Source organism: Chiloscyllium plagiosum, unplaced genomic scaffold (genome assembly GCF_037043375.1).
Source record: "Chiloscyllium plagiosum isolate Xiang-an unplaced genomic scaffold, Cpla_swu_hap1 HiC_scaffold_6, whole genome shotgun sequence".
Lineage (NCBI taxonomy): Eukaryota > Metazoa > Chordata > Chondrichthyes > Orectolobiformes > Hemiscylliidae > Chiloscyllium > Chiloscyllium plagiosum.
Window position 1 is genome coordinate 112,779,889 of NW_028270144.1, and position 18,014 is coordinate 112,797,902.

At 43.0% G+C, this 18,014-nt stretch overlaps 1 protein-coding gene across 4 annotated transcripts in view; it reads right to left on the bottom strand.

Annotated features, from left to right (window-relative positions):
* The window catches only part of oca2 (oculocutaneous albinism II), a 546,847-nt gene that overhangs the window by 53,457 nt on the left and 475,376 nt on the right, over window positions 1-18,014 (bottom strand). The window contains exon 24 of one of the 4 annotated variants that reach the window (XM_087987810.1): window positions 16,832-17,233. The exons of the other annotated variants lie outside the window; for them this stretch is intronic. Coding sequence (XP_087843936.1) covers window positions 17,185-17,233 — 49 coding nt within the window. The 3' untranslated portion in view covers window positions 16,832-17,184. Of the gene's footprint in view, window positions 1-16,831; window positions 17,234-18,014 lie in introns of those variants that run through there. 4 annotated transcript variants of the gene reach the window in all.

The window sequence follows — 18,014 nt, forward strand, 5'->3', positions numbered from 1 at the left end:
AGAATGCTGGTGGCCTTTTCTTGACAACGGGCCTGGTAGTTGGATTCTATAGATGGGAGGTTGACCTTTGTGATTGTCTAGGCCAAGTTCACTACTCTCTGTAACCGTCTCCAATCTTGAATGGTACAGTTGCCATACCAGGTAGTGATACATCCAGACAGAATGCTCTCGATGGCGCACCTATAAAAGTTGGCAAGGGTATTCGCCGTCATGCCATATTTCCTCAGCTGCCTGAGGAAGAAGAGACGTTGTTGAGCCTTTGTAACTAGTGCATCTACATGACGAGTCCAAGAAAGCTTGTTGTGGATGACCACTCCCAGGAGCTTGACACTCTCCACTGGTTCCACTATAGGGGGGCATGTAACATCCCGCCGAAAGTCAATAATGAGTTCCTTGGTTTTGCTGGCATTGAGAGCTAGGTTGTTCTCAGTGCACCATTTTTCCAGGTCTTCCAACTCCCATCTGTAATCTGTTTCATCGCCATCTGAGAGTTGACCGACTATGGTGGTGTCATCAGCAAACTTGTAAATGGCATTAGTCTGGTATTTGGCGACGCAGTCATGGGCATACAGTGAGTACAGTAGGGGGGCTGAGTGCACACCTCTGAGGGGGGACTCCAGTGTTGAGTTCCCAGACACAAATAAAATTTAAAAAAATCAGCTGCATTTTCTATTGCCTTGAAATATTAGCTTGGAAAGATCGTTTGACTTCTTAATTTATTGCATTAATTTATGATTCTCTTTAAAATCATAATTAGAACAATCTTCCCATTAAAACATTTATTGGTCTTAATTTTTACAAAGTCTTTGCAAAGTTAGGAGTGTGATGGAAACAGGAAGATACATTATCAGTGGGCACGATGACACTTGGGGCAATGTGCCTTCTTTTCTTCTTTGTTGGTATACAGTAACAGCTCAATTAACTGATTCTTGGGATGACAAAGCTGTCTTACGCAGAGCAATTGAGAAGAATGGTCCTGCATGCTCTGGAGTTTTGATGAATGAGAGGTCATCTTATCTAAAGACATGAAATTCTTTGATGGATCAGTCTTAATATATTCACTCATGTGATGCAGCTGCTGCTGACTGGGTCAGCATTTATTGCCTGTTCCTTGTTGCCCTTGTGGGGAGCTGCCTTCTTAAACATTTTCAGTCTATGTGCTGAAGCTATTGTGGGTCTACCATGTCCACAGTGGACCCGCAGTACTGTTAAGGGGGGATTTCTAGGATTTTGACCTGGTAAAGAACGGTAATATATTTCCAAGTCAGGATGGTGAGTGGCTGGAGGCGAACTAGCAGATGGTGGTTTATCCAATGTGTCTGCTGCCCTTGTTCATCTAGATGGGAGTGACAGTGGCTTTGGAAGGTGCTGTATGAGGAGCCTTGGTGAATTCAACAGTGGAGATGCTGTGAGGCTATTTCCCCAAGTTAGGAAATGAAGACCATAAGATATAGCAGCAGAATTAAACCATTCGACCTATTGAGTCTGCTGCAACATTCAATCCTGGATGATATGTTTCTCAACCCCATTTCCCTGCCTGCTCCCCACAACCCTTGGTCCCTTTACCAATCAAGAACCTATCTATCTTTGTCTTCAATACACCCAATGACTTGGCCTCCACAGCCTTCTGCACCAAGAGTCACCATCCGCTGACTGAACAAATTCCTCTTCATCTCAGTTCTAATGGGTTGTCCCTTCACTCTGAGGCTGTGTTTTTGGAACCTAATCTCTACAACTAATGGAACCATCTTCTCCATGTCCATTCTACCCAGACATCTCTGCATAAGTTAAGTTTCTTTGAGATCAGCACCACCCCAACCCATTCTTCTAAACTCTTTTGAGTACAGACCCAGCATCTTCAACTGCTTCTCCTATGGTGTACCCTTGGTGTCTTCCACCGTGAAGACTGATACAGGTTATCTGTTCAGTTCCTCCACCATTTCAAGAACTACAACTTGAGTCTCAGGATCAGAAGTCGAACATTTACTCAGACAGAGATGAGGAGGAATTCCTTTACTCAGAAGTGTAGTGATTGTAATGAGGTCAGCCATGTGGACCTCATAGAACATGAGTTCCCTGATTGGGGCTGTTAATCGGGTCCAATCAGGGAGCCCTGGCTGACAGATATAAACAGGAGTGTCAGAGGTTCTGTTCAGAGACCTGGCTTTGAGGGAGCTGGATCAGTGTCAAGGACTCTCCACCTGTAAATAAAGGGTGACTTGGTGATGGGATACCGGCCTCTGTGGAGTTATTTCAAGAAGGCTGTGACTCTTTGGAATTCTCTGTTTCCAAAGTCTGAAGAAGTTCAGTCGGTGGGTCCATCCAAGGCAAAAACCAGGAGATTTTGAGGCACTAAAGGTATGGAGATTGCACAGAAAAGTCAAATTGACATAAAAGATCAACTATGATCTTAGTGTAACAGCCACATTGCCCATTCCTATTTCCAACACTTATCACTCGAAGTTCTTCAGTGAGCAGGAAAAGTTGCAGTTAAAATACAATGTAGGGAATCATGATATTGGCCACTTGGCATTTGAAAGTGAAAAAGTCTGGATGATTTCTGAATGAAGGAACTGTGGAGGAGCAAAGCAGACGAATTATTAAAGGTTGTCAGACAGCTAATAAAAGGCATCAAAAAGGCTAGTGAAATGTTTGTCCTTTACTTAAAAGAAGGTTTGGGACACAAAGGGAGAGGAAGTGATGTTGGAATTGTGCACGTCCTAGCGAGAGTCAATGTGGTGTAGTCGATTTATTTTTGACGATCTCACTTCAGAATATAATACATCATAGATCACCAAAATGATGCTGAGGCTTAAAGGGTTCAATCAGAAGGTTATGTCGCATAAACGGAGCTTATATTTCCTTCAGCTGAGAAGCTTGAGCAGTGATCAAATTGAGTTAAATGAAAATAATAAAGTGTGTTCAAGATTCAGAAAGAAACAGCTTACTCCGGTGCAGGTCCCCTAAATGAGAGAACGCCATCTCAAAATCCAGCAGTGAAATCACGAAAGCATATTTATATAAAGGTGTGTGGAAATTGGAATCTTTAAAATTAGATTAAGCTCTCAATTTTCCAGACAGTCACTGATAGATCTTTGTTTGGTGTGAGCAGAATGGGAAAGTGTAGTTGAGGAAAAGACCAGCCAGAATCCAAATGAATGTTAGAATAGGCTCCAGGGGATGAATACTCCTGTTCCAACATTTCAAGAGGACATAACATTTTGTTATGCTTTACTTTTAATTAGCCTGCCTATCTAACAGTGACTACATTGACAATGAAGTGTCCTGGGATACCTTGAGGAGCTGAAGGTGATATATAAATGGAACCTCATTCTTATTTCATCCTCTGGGTACTGTTCTATTTCAGCCTTGCCCTCCATGATTTATTACATCAGTCTTTGTTGATGGTTTGGTGAATTGAAAATATTCATTCATTTTTCCCCAATTTCTCTAAACGTTAACTAAAAATTTTGAAATCTGTGACATTGCAGACGACTGAGGAGCTGAAAAGCCGACAGTAGATCTATTTTAATTGGTACATACAAAGCAGGTACTCGTACAGCAGAACTGGTTGGCAGCACCTCCCTTGATGGGGTCAACTAGTTAAGGCAGTCAGTGAGCCAAGTCTCACATACCCAGAGAGTCTGAAGTTTGATTGGTGGTCTATGAAGAGTTAGTGAAACTCTGACAAGGAGTCAATAGCCATGCTCAAATTAGTTTTTCTATCAAAATAAATCAAAGTTTCCAGTACAGCTTAAAAAAGACACATGTGTGGGCATCAGCCGAGAATAAGATTAGATTGACTATGATGCCCACTACCCACAACTTCAGCACAAATCGGGAATGTCAAGGATATGTGGTGAGAAGAGAAAACCCAAGAGTTCAAACAATATGTTAACCATCATGACATGCACAGATTTCTCAAAGCCACCAGGTCCATTTGTAGCCTGAGGTCAAATAGGAGAAGGTGGTATTCTTAATGCACTATTAATTTAGAGAGCTGTTGGTTCAAATAACACCACAGCAGATAATGGGACTTGAATTCAATGACTAAACCTGAAATAAAAGGCTAAGCTAATTGTGATCGTGAAAACAGCAATGACTTTTATGAAAGGTAAGTCTGTCATCCTCATCTGTCTGACCTACGTGCGACTCCAGATCCCAAGCAATATGTTTGACTCTTAAAGGCCCTTTGAAATGGCTGAGCAAGCTACTTAGTTGTATCAGAAAGCCTGATAAAAGAAACAAGGCTGAATGAATCCAGAAATGACAACAGATAATGCAGCCCTTACTAAGACAAGGGACTTTGTGCCAAAATTAGAAGAGCTGTTATACTCACTGAATCATACTTTACAATTATCCCAATTACTACCATCGCCATTCCTGTCCTACCTACAGGACACTTTCTAACCAAGTTTGTTCCACTGAAAAGTCTCTTCAAAGGATGTCCACTTTGAAGAAGTGCTCTGCCTCCCTCGGCAGGTCTGGCAGTATCTGTGCAGAGATTTCACCATTTCCGCTATCTCCAGCGGGATGCCACTACCCGACATTTAACCCCCTCCCCTCCTTTGTCAGCTTTCCATAGGGACCATCCTTCTGGGGCACTTTGTCCACTCCCAACACCTCCCCAGACCCCCAAGGCACCTTCCCATGCAACCGTAGAAGGTGAAACGCCTGACTACTTACTTCCTCCCTCCTCAGGATCCAAGGCCCCCAACACATCTTCCAAGTGAAGCACCACGCTTCACTCAATCTAGTCTACTGTGTTCGCTACTCACAATGTGGTCTCCTCTACACTGGGGACATGAAATGCAGACTGGGTGACTACTTTGCAGAACATCAACATGTCGTTTGCAAAAATGATCCTGACCTGCCAGTCTCCTGCCACTTCAACACACCACCGTGTTCTCTGGGCAAGATCCTGTGAGTCTGCTGGGAAGAAAGACACACCAACACCAATATCCTCGACCAGGCCAACATCCCCAGCATTGAGGCATTGACCTCTCCAACTTGATCGACTGCAATGGGCTGGGCACATCATCCACATGACCAACACGAGACTCTCCAACCAGATACTCTACTCCCAGCTTCGAAACGGAGGGCCAGCCTCAGGTGGAGAGAGGAAGTGCTTCAGGGATACCCTTAAGGGCTCACTGTGGAAGTGCAGCATTCCCACAGACACCTGGGAATCACAGGCCCAAGACAGTCCAAAGTGTCCAGGAAGGTAGAGAGCATCTCACGACTTGCTGTTGGGAAAATGGGGAAGCCGGGCGGAAACAGCGAAAGGAGTGCACTGTCACAACAACACCTCACCCATCCCCTTCCTGTGACCACCTTCTGCCCCAAGTGTAACACAGTCTGTAGGAGCCTTGTCAGACTGTACAGCTACCTGCAGATTCACCCTGAGAGTGGAAAAGTGTCATTCTCATCTGTGAGGGACTACCAATAACAATGGCGATGATGATAATAGACTAAATATCAACTCCTGAAGGGAAAAAGTGAGGTCTGCAGATGCTGGAGATCAGAGCTGAAAATGTGTTGCTGGAAAAGCGCAGTAGGTCAGGCAGCATCCAGGGAACAAACTTTCTGCTGCCTGCTGGACAAACTTTCCTCATTCCTGAAGAAGGGCTTATGCCCAAAACGTCGATTCTCCTGTTCCCTGGATGCTGCCTGACCTGCTGCGCTTTTCTAGCAACACATTTTCAGCTCTAAATATCAACTCCTGCTCATTCACCAAATACACACCATATACAAAAACAACTCATCCTATAATAACAATGATGGTCAAACAGGCTTCTAACGTATCAGAAACAAAAGCTATAAGTGCTTGGCATCTCTTCATCATGTGCAAACTAACATTGAGTCATAGGCAGCAATAAATTTCAATGAAGTCACAGAGATGTCAGTTAACAGTTCTCTGCACCTCTGTAAACAAGTGTTAACCCCTGCAGGAGAATCTGTATTCTGAGCCAAAGATTCATAATGAGTCAGAAAATCCTGCTTACTATAGGGTTCACTGGCTCTGTTCATAGTGCATACTGGGTGAATTGGCACAGAAAGGTCATATGTTGGCGTGGAAGGTATGAGGAATAATTAGGTCTGGGAGTTGGCACTGAACAGCATGGGTGCTTCAATGTACCATGGGGTTAAGTGGGCATGGGGGAATGATTGAGTCAGGGCTGTGTTGGAATGGATGAGGTGCATGGGTGCAAAGGGCAAGACATTTTCAACTTACCTTTCGTGCAATTCTCGAATCTAATCTGTGATTCACAACTCTTCTGAGGGGCCGTGAACTACAAGTCATCCAAAAGCTGATCCTACTCAATGAAAATTGCATGGCAGGAAGGTCACTAGGAAGCACCTACCTCCACGGAGGAACTGGCCAGGCCTAGGGGTGGAGGTTCAGGAGACGCACCCATATCCCACATCAGCAAAAACTGGGAGGCACAGGAATCCCAGAACCAGATTATTTTTCAAAAGATGCTTCTGGCTCTGAAAATCCAGCTGCAAATTTGATTTCCTATTTTCTAATAAAAAACAATGTTTGCTTCTCATGGTAACTAGCTTTTTAAGTCATGTCGTGCATCTGCCTCCAACTCCATGCACCTTGAGATTGACCAGTAGTTCCTTTTCCATCTGAAGTGTGTACATTTTATTTTCCGTATAAACTTTTAGTTCTGGCTGGAACTATAACAACTCCAGAGGCTTTGCTCTAATTCTGTCAAATTCAGCACAATGTGAAGCCATGGTCTGATGGAGAATCATAATCACAGCGTATTTTTAGATTTTCTCTTGAACACATTGTTTCGTGAAGTTGACAAAACGATGGGATATTTTTGAGGTAAATCTTAACCAAAGTGTAAAATAGGAACAGTAAACATGTTTGAAGAAAATAATTTGAAGCCACGAGGATGTCAAGGGAGAAACTTTTTCTTAAGAGTCAAGGCTCAAGTCTGAATCGGATTGAATTAGCAAGGAAGTGGGCGAGGGGCCACATGGAAACTATGCTCCACAATAAATGGCAGAAGAAATGAAAAATCGCTGAGTCAGACACAAAACTCTTTGAGCAACAGGCATCCTCAAAGACTTCCCTTGTTAATTTGCTCTAGTTGGCTTTGGACTTTGGATAATGAAAACAGTTCATTGAGCATGATTAAATTCTGTAGACAATGCTGAAGGAAGCAGAAAAAATGGTCTCCCCCAGGAAATGCTGATAAACACTTATTTTGGTTTCTTAGAAATGATTGGAAGTATTGATCCGTTTTTTGAAATTGTAAAATAGGTCCCACTTCAGCCTGACCTCAAATTTCAACGCTTCTGCAAGTTTGAAGAAAATGTCTCTCGGCAAATATGGACCTATATTTCAGTACATACTGAAGGTTTACCTTCTCCTGTAATCAATAGAACTTCCTTCCCATGACCCCTCCAGGGAAAAAAAATTGTATTGAAAAGAAGAAATTTAATAACAACTCAAGTAGTTGCCTGGCTTTATGTCAAGCTATTACTTTTACAGTATTAAATTGTGGATTCAAATGCGTATGAGTTTAAGTGACATATTTGGATGAAGCTTGGAGTTGACCTAGGTACAGTCAAAAGGGTGGTACTGGAAAAACACAGCAAGTCAGGCAGCATCTGAGGAGCAGGAGAGTCGACATTTTCCTTAATCAAGAATGGGCACAGCAGAACAGCCCATCAATTGGAAAGTCAGGACTGGCAGTAGTACCTCAGGAGCTTGCACCTTCCTTATGTTTTCTTTGTGGGAGTTTGCTGTGTGTAAAATTGTTACATTAGAACATAAGAACTAGGAGCAAGAGTAGGCCGTCTGGCCCCTTGAGCCTACTCCGCCACTCAATAAGATCATGGCTGATCTATTCGTGACCTCAGCGCCACTTACCCGGCCGTTCACCTTAACCCTTGATTCCTTTGCTGTTCAAAAATCTAACTTTGCTTTAAAAGCATTCAACCAGGTTGCCTCAATTGCTTCACTGAGCAGGGAATTTCACAGATCCACAACTCTTTAGTTGAAGAAGTTCCTCCCCAACTCAGTCTTAAATCTGCTCTCACTTATTTTGAGGCTATGCCCCTAGTTCTAGTTTCACCTGCCAATGGAAACAACTTCCCTGCTCTGATATTATCTATTCCCTTCATAATGTTGATTTGGAGGAGTTGGTGTTGTACTGGGGTATATAAAGTTAAAAATCACACAACACTAGGTTATAGTCCAACAAGTTTATTTGGAAGCACTAGCTTTCGGAGCGTTGCTCCTTCATCAGGTGGTTATCCTGATGAACCTGATCTGGTTTGCCCACACTTTCTTTGGAGGTTCTCCCAAAATATTTACTAGTAGCTGTCTAAGATAGGCCATGACTTGTTCAACTTCTTAGTCCATAGAATCCCTACAGTGCAGAAACAGGCCATTTGGCCCAAGAAGTCCACATTGATCCTCTGAAGAGTAACCCACCTAGAACCATTCCCCTACTGTATTACTTGACGTTTACCCTTAACTAATGCACATATTCCTGAACACAATGGGCAATTCAGCAATGGCCAATTCACCTAACCTGCCCATCTTTGGATTGTGGGAGGAAACTGGAGGGAACCCACACAGACACGGGGAGAATGTACAAACCCCACACAGACTGTCGCTTGAGGCTGGAATTGAACCCTGGTCCCTGGCACTGTGAGGCAGCAGTGCTAACCACTGAGCCACCGTGCCACCATATTACGAGACTATTAATTTAGAGAGGTAAATGGGGACCTAGGACCTATAATATGTACAAAATGTACATATCTACCTATAATATGCCTACCAGAACAGAAATTGCTGGAAAAGCTCAGCTTGCAGGCAGCATCAGTGGAGAGAAATCAGGGTTAATGTTCACATCAATGATTCACTGACCAGAAATGGGCCAGATTTGGTCTTACCAGATCAGTTTATCGACACATTTCTCTGAGCCATTGTCTTCCAATTTGATTGCCCAACATTGTTTGCTCTGCTGACTGGTGCTCCACAGAGTGGAAATTGACTCTCTGGTGAGTCCTCCTGTTACAGACCAGGTCAGACACCTTCAAAACATTTCAAGAAGGTAGCCCAGACCCTACCTTTCCTCACTGTTTTAAGCAGGTATAGAGTGGACATTTCGGGAGAGATGCAGCTAGTCAAACCACTTAGTTTTAAACAAAAGAGAATTTATTTACAGACTACCAAATGAAACACAAGCAAAGTAACCCAGAATTTTGAATAACAATGATTTGAAAACCCAACGACCGTGATCTAACTTAACAAAGAGCTGTTCCGATTTCCTGCAATATCCCACAAATACACCCCTTGGCGAAAAGGTAAATTCAAACCCAGGTTCTTACAGGAGAGAGAGATTGCAGAGGATCAATAAGAGATCATTGGCTGAAACATGGAACCTCTTCCATTTTCGCTGGGTCCCCAACTAAAACCAAACCAAACTAGAAATGTCCCTGAATTGGGAGAACTGTCCACTCCCCTTTCATTGTACAACTATTGGTTTTAAAAACCCTAAAGGCCTCCTCTGATTGCTGAATTAGGCACAGTCATTATTAAAGTAGCCAATTCAGACATATTAGCACCTCTGCCTTTACAACCCCTCAAGAAAACTCAAGGGCAAAATAACCTTGGTAAAGGGGCAGCAGCATCACACTCCAAATCTCCCATTCTTGTGCCTTCCCCTTTAATTTCTTAAGTGCTTTCCACCTTCAATTTAAATGAGTACTGCGACAAGGGAAAAGAATACATGGGGTTGGTTTCCCACTGTAATCCTCATGTGTGCTTTAAGGGAGCACGAGTCCTCTTTCAGCAGAATCCTTGACCCGCAAGAAGCTGCAGCAACATCACCAGCAGAAAGGTTTTGGTGTTGCTGATGGCCTGGGTTAGTAACCCTAAGTATGGCACCACTACCTTGGAATGGAACAACCTGCAATAAGTCAAGAATGGCCACACCCCAGGGCCTCAAATAACCCTGTTGGACTAGGTCTACATCAAGCGGTGACAGAAACAAGAGGGAAAATCTTACCTCAGCTCGACCTCACCAATTTACCAGCCGCAGGCACATCCTGTTCTTGACAGTATCAGCAGGAATGGCTATCACACAGTATTGTGAAGCTAATGAGTCAAGATTAGAGTGGTGCTGGAAAAGCACAGCAGGTCAGGCAGCATCCGATGAGCAGGAAAATCAATGTTTTGGGACTGGGAACCTCATTCCTGATGAAGGGCTTTGGCTCAAAATGTTGATTTTCCAATTCCTCAGATGCTGTCTGACCCGCTATGCTTTTCCAGCACCACTCTAATCTTGACTCTGATCTCCAGCATCAGCAGTACTCACTTTCACCATTGTGAAGCTAATGTCCTATCTTCACATTGAAAACATTCACAAAAGTGTTGTGTGGCATAATCACTGTGTAAAATGAGACAGATTTTGAATAGATCTCGCGACTCAAGCCTAGATAACAATGACGTGCTGTGGGTCATCACAGAAGTGCATTCAATAACAACATTTTACATTAGGAACTGACATATCCCCCACTCTACTATTACCACCAAGCCAGGAGGTCTGCCACAGTTCAATGAAGAGTGGAGGAGAGCATGCCAGGAGCAGTACCAAGAATATCTAACCATGAGGTGTCAATTTGGGCAAAGCTACAACAGGTGACTCCTTGTATGTCAAACCAAAGAAGCAACATGAGATAGGTAGAGTCAGGTCATTCCAGAAGTAACTGAGCTTTTCCGTCCTTCCACACCTCGTTGTGAATGGTGGTGGGAAATTAAACAGCTAAGGAGGAGGCGACGCCACAGATTTTCCCAACCGGAATGACAGGAGACCCCAGCACATTCTTGCAAAAGATAAGACTGCAACATTTGCGAACAGCCTGGAGTGTCAAGTGAATGATCCATCTTGGCCTTCTCCTGCGGTCCCAGCACAGCAGATGCCAGTGTTTGGCCAACTGGATCAATGCACATGATGTCCAAAAACAGTTGGATACACTGGATACTGCAAAAAGCTAAATATAGGCCTTGAAACATCCTGGCAATAGACGTATGCTCCAGAACCAGCTGGCATATATCTGGCAATGTGTAAAATTTACCCTATATATCCTGTCCATATAAAGCAGGACAAATCCAATGGATACCAATTACCATTCCACCAATCGGCCCTCAATCGTCAAAGTAATGAAAGTGATCATCGACAATGCCATCATGCTGCACTTGCTCAGTAATACTCTGCTCATTGACGCTCAGTTTGGGTTACATCAGGGCCACTCAGCTCTTTATCTATATGAGTCCAAACATCAATGAAAGAGCGGACATCAGCCTGGAGGACTCAATATTGAGTTCTCCAATTTCAAATAACCTCCCTTCCCAATCCCCTTACTCCCTCCCCCTCCCTTCCATTCCTCTGATCGAACCTTCGTTTCTAACCAGGTCATAGCCTCTACCTGTGTTCACCTATTCCCGCCTCACCACTCTGCCACCCCCTACACACACACAGCTCCCCTTACACCCACTCCCAGTCCTGAAGAAGGGTTACACCTCAACTTCACCTCCTGATGCTGCCTGGCTTGCTGTGTTCTTCCAGCCTCCTGCTTACCTGCCTTGACATCATGGCAGCAATTAACTGATTATGGCTTAAGTAGTGTTAGCAAATCTGTAGTCGATGAGAAACAGAAAAATTCTCTGCTGGGTGGAGTCATATCTAGAACAAAGAAGATGGTAGTGGTTGTTGAAGATTAGTCATCTCACTGCAGGAGTGCCTCAGGAAGGAATGCTTGGCACAACCTCTTCTAGTGCTTCATCAATGACCTCTCCTCTATCTTCAGGTCAGAAGTGGAGATTCAGCATTTGTGACTCATTAGGTATGAAAATAGTCCACATCCAAATACAGCAAGACCTGGACCATATCCCGGCTTGGGCTTAAAAGTGGCACGTAATGTTTGTGCTACACAAGTTCCAGGCAATGACCTTCTCCAACAAGGGTAAGTTTAATCACTTCTCTTCGCATGCTAAGGCATTACCATCAGTGAATTCTCCATTATCAACATCTTGGGGGTTATCATTGACCAGAAACTAAACTGAACCACCATGTAAATAGTGTGACTGCAAGAGGTGGTTAGAGACTAGGAATCCTGTCATGCATCACTCACCTCCTGCCTCCCTAGTCTACCATCTACAAGGATGAAGTCGAGAGTGTAATGGAATACCTACTAGGTGCCTGAATGAGTGCAGTTCCCACAGCACTCAAGAAGCTTGACATCATTCAGGATAAAGCAGCAAATGAATTGGCACCCAGTTTACCACCTTCAACAGTCATTCTCTTCATCACAATACACAGTGGCAGCAATGTGCACCTTCTTCCAGATGTAGTCACTCACCAAGCTTCCTTCAACAACCCCTTCCAAAGTCACAACTTTCCCCCACCCCTGGACACAACAGCCACTCTCCCCTTGCCAGAGCAATTTCTCCCAGCCATTCCAAAACTCTCTAAATAAAGCAAATTTCTGCAGATGTTAAAAATCTGAAACAAACTCAGAAAATGCTGGAAATACTCAGCAGGTTTGGCAGCATCTGCAGAGACAGAGTTAACAGTTTCAGTACTGTGTGACTCTTATTCTAAACAGGATAAGAATCTGAATTAAGAGTCATAACACTTTGGAAATGTTAGTTCTGTTTCTTTTTCCACGGATGCTATGAGACCTGCTGAGTTTCTCCAGCATTTCCTGTGTTTGCTACCCTAATAACTGTGACTCTTAACTGACCCCTTGCATCCTTATACTTTCCTCACTTGGCACTCTTGCCCATTGCATCTGGTGCCCTACTGACCCAGCATGCGAAGCTCACACTTACTGTTATTTACTTCCCACTTGCTGTCCAAATGGCTGTCTGATTCTGGAATATGGCAGCTGACTACTGAGAAAAGGGGACATGATTTGTCTTGGTGTATGCCTCGAAAGGACTCTCCGACTGCACATTTCTGAAGGAGCTGTGATTGCAATCTCTTGTCAGAAATGGGGTGCTCTCGTCTTTCGTTAAAAAAAAGAGGCAGAGTTAAATATGGTTGAGTAATGGTAATGGTTCGAGACTAACAACACAGAGAATTTCTTACTGCAGAAAAACAATGAACACAATTGCTAGGTCTGTGCTAAAAACAGATTTGTTAACAGACTACCCTTCAAGGAGAAGAAAGTTTCGCACATTTGTCTGATTTCCCCTTCATTTATTCCTTTTAGGGCGTCAGTTGCAAATCTTTGACATGGACAGAACCTCAGCAGTTTAGCGCCTGAGGGAAATCTCTCCAACTGCATAACATTTACAAATAAGTCTTTAAAAAGCTTTCCCAACCAAGGTACGAAAAGGACAGAAGTATAAAATGTTAAAAGTGGCAAAAGCCCCTTTTAAAATACCTTTCATACATACATTCAATTTCAAGAGTCCAATGTAAAGTTCACTGATGGTAATTTGCACCAATTAATATTCCAATTTAATCCTCATTGAAATGAATACAAAACAGCACATTGGAACAGACCATCTAGAATATCGTAGGCAGCCTTATTCCTGTCATTATCTGATGAAAGGGAATCCCATTTGATTTTCAGGCCCTTGCAAATCATTCCACACAAACATTTTATGTGGTCTCTGAAAATAGAGTCACAGAGTCAGAGAGATGTACAGCACGGAAACTGACCGTTCGGTCTAACTCATTCATGCTGACCAAATAGCCTAACCCAATCTAGTCCCATTTGCCAGCATTTGGCCCATATCCCTCTAAACCCTTCCTATTCATACACCCATCCAGATGCCTCTTAAATACTGTAATTGTACCAACCTCCACCACTTCCTCTGGCAGCTTATTCCACACATGCACCACCCTCTGTGTGAAAAAGTTGCCCCTTAGGTCTCTTTTATATCTTTCCCCTCTCATCCTAAACCTATGCCCTCTAGTTCTGGACTCCCCCACCCCAGGGAAAAGACTTTGTCTATTTATCCTATCCATGTCCCTCATGATTTTACAAACTTCTATAAGGTCACCCCTCAGCCTCCGACGATCCAGGGAAAACAGCCCCAGCCTATTCAACTCTCCCTATAGCTCAAACCCTCCAACCCTGGCAACATCTTTGTTAGTCTTTTCTGAACTCTTTCAAGTTTCACAACATCCTTCCAATAGGAAGAAGATCAGAATTGTATGCAATATTCCAACAGTGGCCGAACCAATATCCTGTATAGCCGCAACATGACTTCCCAATTCCTATACTCAATGCTCTGACCAATAAAGGAAAACATACTAAATACCTTCCTCACTATTCTATCTACCTGCGACTCCACTTCCAAGGAGCTATGAACCTGCACTCCAAGGTGTCTTTGTTCAGCAACGCTCCCAAGGACCATAACATTAAGTGTATAAGTCCTGCTCTGATTTGCCTTTCCAAAATGCAGCACCTCACATTAATCTAAAATAAACTCCATCTGCCATTTCTCAGTCCAATGTCCCACCTGATCAAGATCCTGTTATACTCTGAGGTAACCTTCTTTGTTGTCCACTATACCTCCAATTTTGGTGTCATCTGCAAACTTACTAACTATATTTCCTGTGTTCACATCCAAATCATTTATATAAAAGATGAAAAGTAGTGGATCCAGTACCGATCCTTGTGGCACACCACTGGTCACAGGCCTCCAGTCTGAAAAGCAATCCTCCACCACCACTCTCTGCCTTCTACCTTCAAGACAGTTCTTTATCCAAATGGCTAGTTCTCCCTGTATTCCATGAGATCTAACCTTGCTAACCAGTCTTCCATGAGGAACCTTATCAAACATCTTACTGAAGTCTACATAGATCAATTCCACCGGTGTGCCCTCATCAATCCTCTATGTTACTTCTTCAAACTTCTTCAAGTTTGTGAGACATGGTTTCCCATGCGCATAGCCATGTTGACTATCCCTAGTCAGTCCTTGCCTTTCCAAACACATGTACTTCCTGTCCCTCAAGATTCCCCCCAACAACTTGCCTACCATCAATGTCAGGCTCACTGGTCTATAGTTCCCTTTTCCTTGCCACATTTCTTAAATAGTGGTACCACGTTAGCCAACCTCTAATCTTCTGGCATCTCACCTGTGACTACCAATGATACAAATATCTCAGCAAGGGGCCCAGCAATCACTTCCCCTGCTTCCCACAAGAGATCTAGGGTACACCTGATCACGTCCTGGGAATTTATCCACTTTTGTGCATTTCAAGACATCCAGGAACTCCTCCTCTCCGAAAGCTATCTGCAAATTCATCGCTTGGCAAATTTTACGTTTTTTTTCAGTTACAATCTTCTTTCCTGAGTTGGTGCGATTTGTTCAAGCTGAATATATTTAACTTTCTCATTAAAGATACTGGAGATCCTGCCGTGTTGATGTAAAGTTAATTAAAAGGATATAATTAAACTTATGAGGCAAGTTTTTAATTTGCGATAGTGGTCTAATGAAATCTCTTAGTTTGTATTTATTACGGTTAGTGAAGTATCACATTAACAATGGTCACAGACCAACACTGGAATTATCATGAAGCTTGGCTACAAAATTAAAAATCAATATAAAATGACTGTTAATAGCAGAGGATCATATTAAGCGAGAGCTCTTGCAAATTAGGATCTAGATAGTACAAAGCAAATAGTGTAATTGTCAGGAACTGTAGTAAAGCAGGTAAGTTACTGGACCAGTAATCCACAAGAGTTCAGATCCTAACATTTGGGAATTTAAAAATTCAGTTAATTGTACCAAATTTGAGATTAGATTATGATTAGATTCCCTACAGTGTGGAAACAGGCCCTTCAGCCCAACCAGTCCGCACCGACCCTCCGAAGAGTAACCCCACCCAGACCCATTTCCCTCTGACTAACGCACCTAACACTAGGGGCAATTTAGCATGGCCAATTCACCTAATCTGCACACCTTTGGACTGTGGGAGGAAACTGGAGCACCCGGAGAAAATCCACGCCGACACTGGGAGAATGTGCAAACTCCACACAGACAGTCGCCCAAGGCTGGAATTGAACAGGTAAGTAATGTTAATTGTAATTATGCAAATGTCCTAAAACTCCACCTGTTTGCTAATGTCCTTTTGGAGATGAAATCTGCTGATCAGACCCACCTACAACTTCAGAACCAAGCCATACTTCTGTCAGTCAGTTACCAACTTGGTTAATCTCCACCTTCTCTGCCAGCAATACCTAGATCTTACTGTGACGGAATTCAAAGCTTGCATTTTTTTTAAGATAGACCACATTTGAAATGGTAAACTGGAAAAGTAAACTGAGAAGGGAAACCAACTCATCTAATTTTTCTGGAAACTAAGTCTGAAACTGAGACTGGAAACCAAAGTTTCTGGGGAAATTGAAATTGGTTGAATCATATAAAAGAACCTGGAGCCACCCAAATTCAGTAGGTGATGATTCCAGTGGTGTAGTACAGGCACACAGAAACTATCTGTTCTCCTCAATCATCCTCCACCTCCCTTAAAGGGAAAAACCACCATTTTCTAATCCCTTTCCATTCTGAACCAGTCATACCAAGACTAAAACATTAACTCCATTTCTCTCTCCACAGAAGGTGCGAGACCTGCTGAATTTCTCCAGCATTTTCCATGTTTGCTTTAGAGTTCCAGCGTTTGCAGTATTTTGCTTTTATTTGAGGATACTCCAGGCAGGCTGAAGAAGACGGCTGAAGTTTGATCCAGACGCTCAATTCCATAGTTGCTGCAATTCTTTTTGGTACTTGATTTGATTTGATTTATTCTTGTCACATGTACCTAGGTACAGTGAAAAAAATTATTTTGCATGCCATACAATCAGATCATACGATACAAAGTGAATTTGGGTAAGAGAACAGTGAGAAGTACAAAGTTATGGCTGCAGAGAAGGTGCATAAGGAGTGAGGTAAGGCAGCACGGTGGCTCAGTGGTTAGCACTGCTGCCTCACAGCACCAAGGTCCTAGGTTCGATTCCAGCCTTGGGCAACTGTCTGTGTGGAGTTTGCACATTCTCCCCGTGTCTGCGTGGGTTTGCTCCGGTTTCCTCCCGCAGTCCAAAGATATGCAGGTCAGGTGAATTGGCCATGCTAAATTGCCCATATTGGTAGGTGCATTAGTCAGAGGGAAATGGGTCTGGGTGGGTTGCTCTTCAGAGGGTCGGGTTGGGCTGAAGGGCCTGTTTCCACGCTGTAGGAAATCTAATTAAAAAAAACAATAAATTTAAAATTTGAGAGGTCCATTCAGAAGTCTAACAACAGCAGGGAAGAATCTGTTCATATGTATCTACAAATTTTTATATCTTCTGCCCAATGAAAGAGGATGGAAGAGAGTGCAACTGGAGTGAGAGGGGTCTTTTTGATGATGTTGGTTGTTTTTCTGAGGCAGTGGGAAGTATAGATGGAGTCAATGGATGGGAGGCTGGTCTGTGTGATGGCCTGGGCTGTGTTCATGACTCTCTGTAGTTTCTTGCGATCTTCAGGATAACATTGGTGGATTTACACCATCCAAATTATCACAAGCTGAGTTGAGCAGATTCTACAGACATATGCCATTTCTGGTGCCCATGGAACTCAGAGTGATTGTGTACTGCTGTCAGATGGGGATTGGACTAAATTCTAAAAGAAAAATCCATAATCATTGATTTGAGTTACAGAAGGTTACCCAAGATAATGATTTGAAGTTTTTTTTTTGCGTGGAGTACCAACTCTGCTGCTTAAGCCATGTAACTATGTGGTTTCAGTTCAGTACTGCAATGTCAGATGGCTCCACGTTTAGAAGGTGTTTTGAGGTGTTTCTCTAACACAAAAGAAATATTTTTAAGAGGAATCCACTTCAAAAGGCTGTGGATTTTCAGTCATAAGAACTCAGATGAATAAATTGTTGGGATTCACAAGATTTGGAGTAGTGAAGAGTAGTGAAGTCAATATAGCAGTTTAGTCATGATTTCAATGAACATCAGCTGACCTAAGGAATCATACA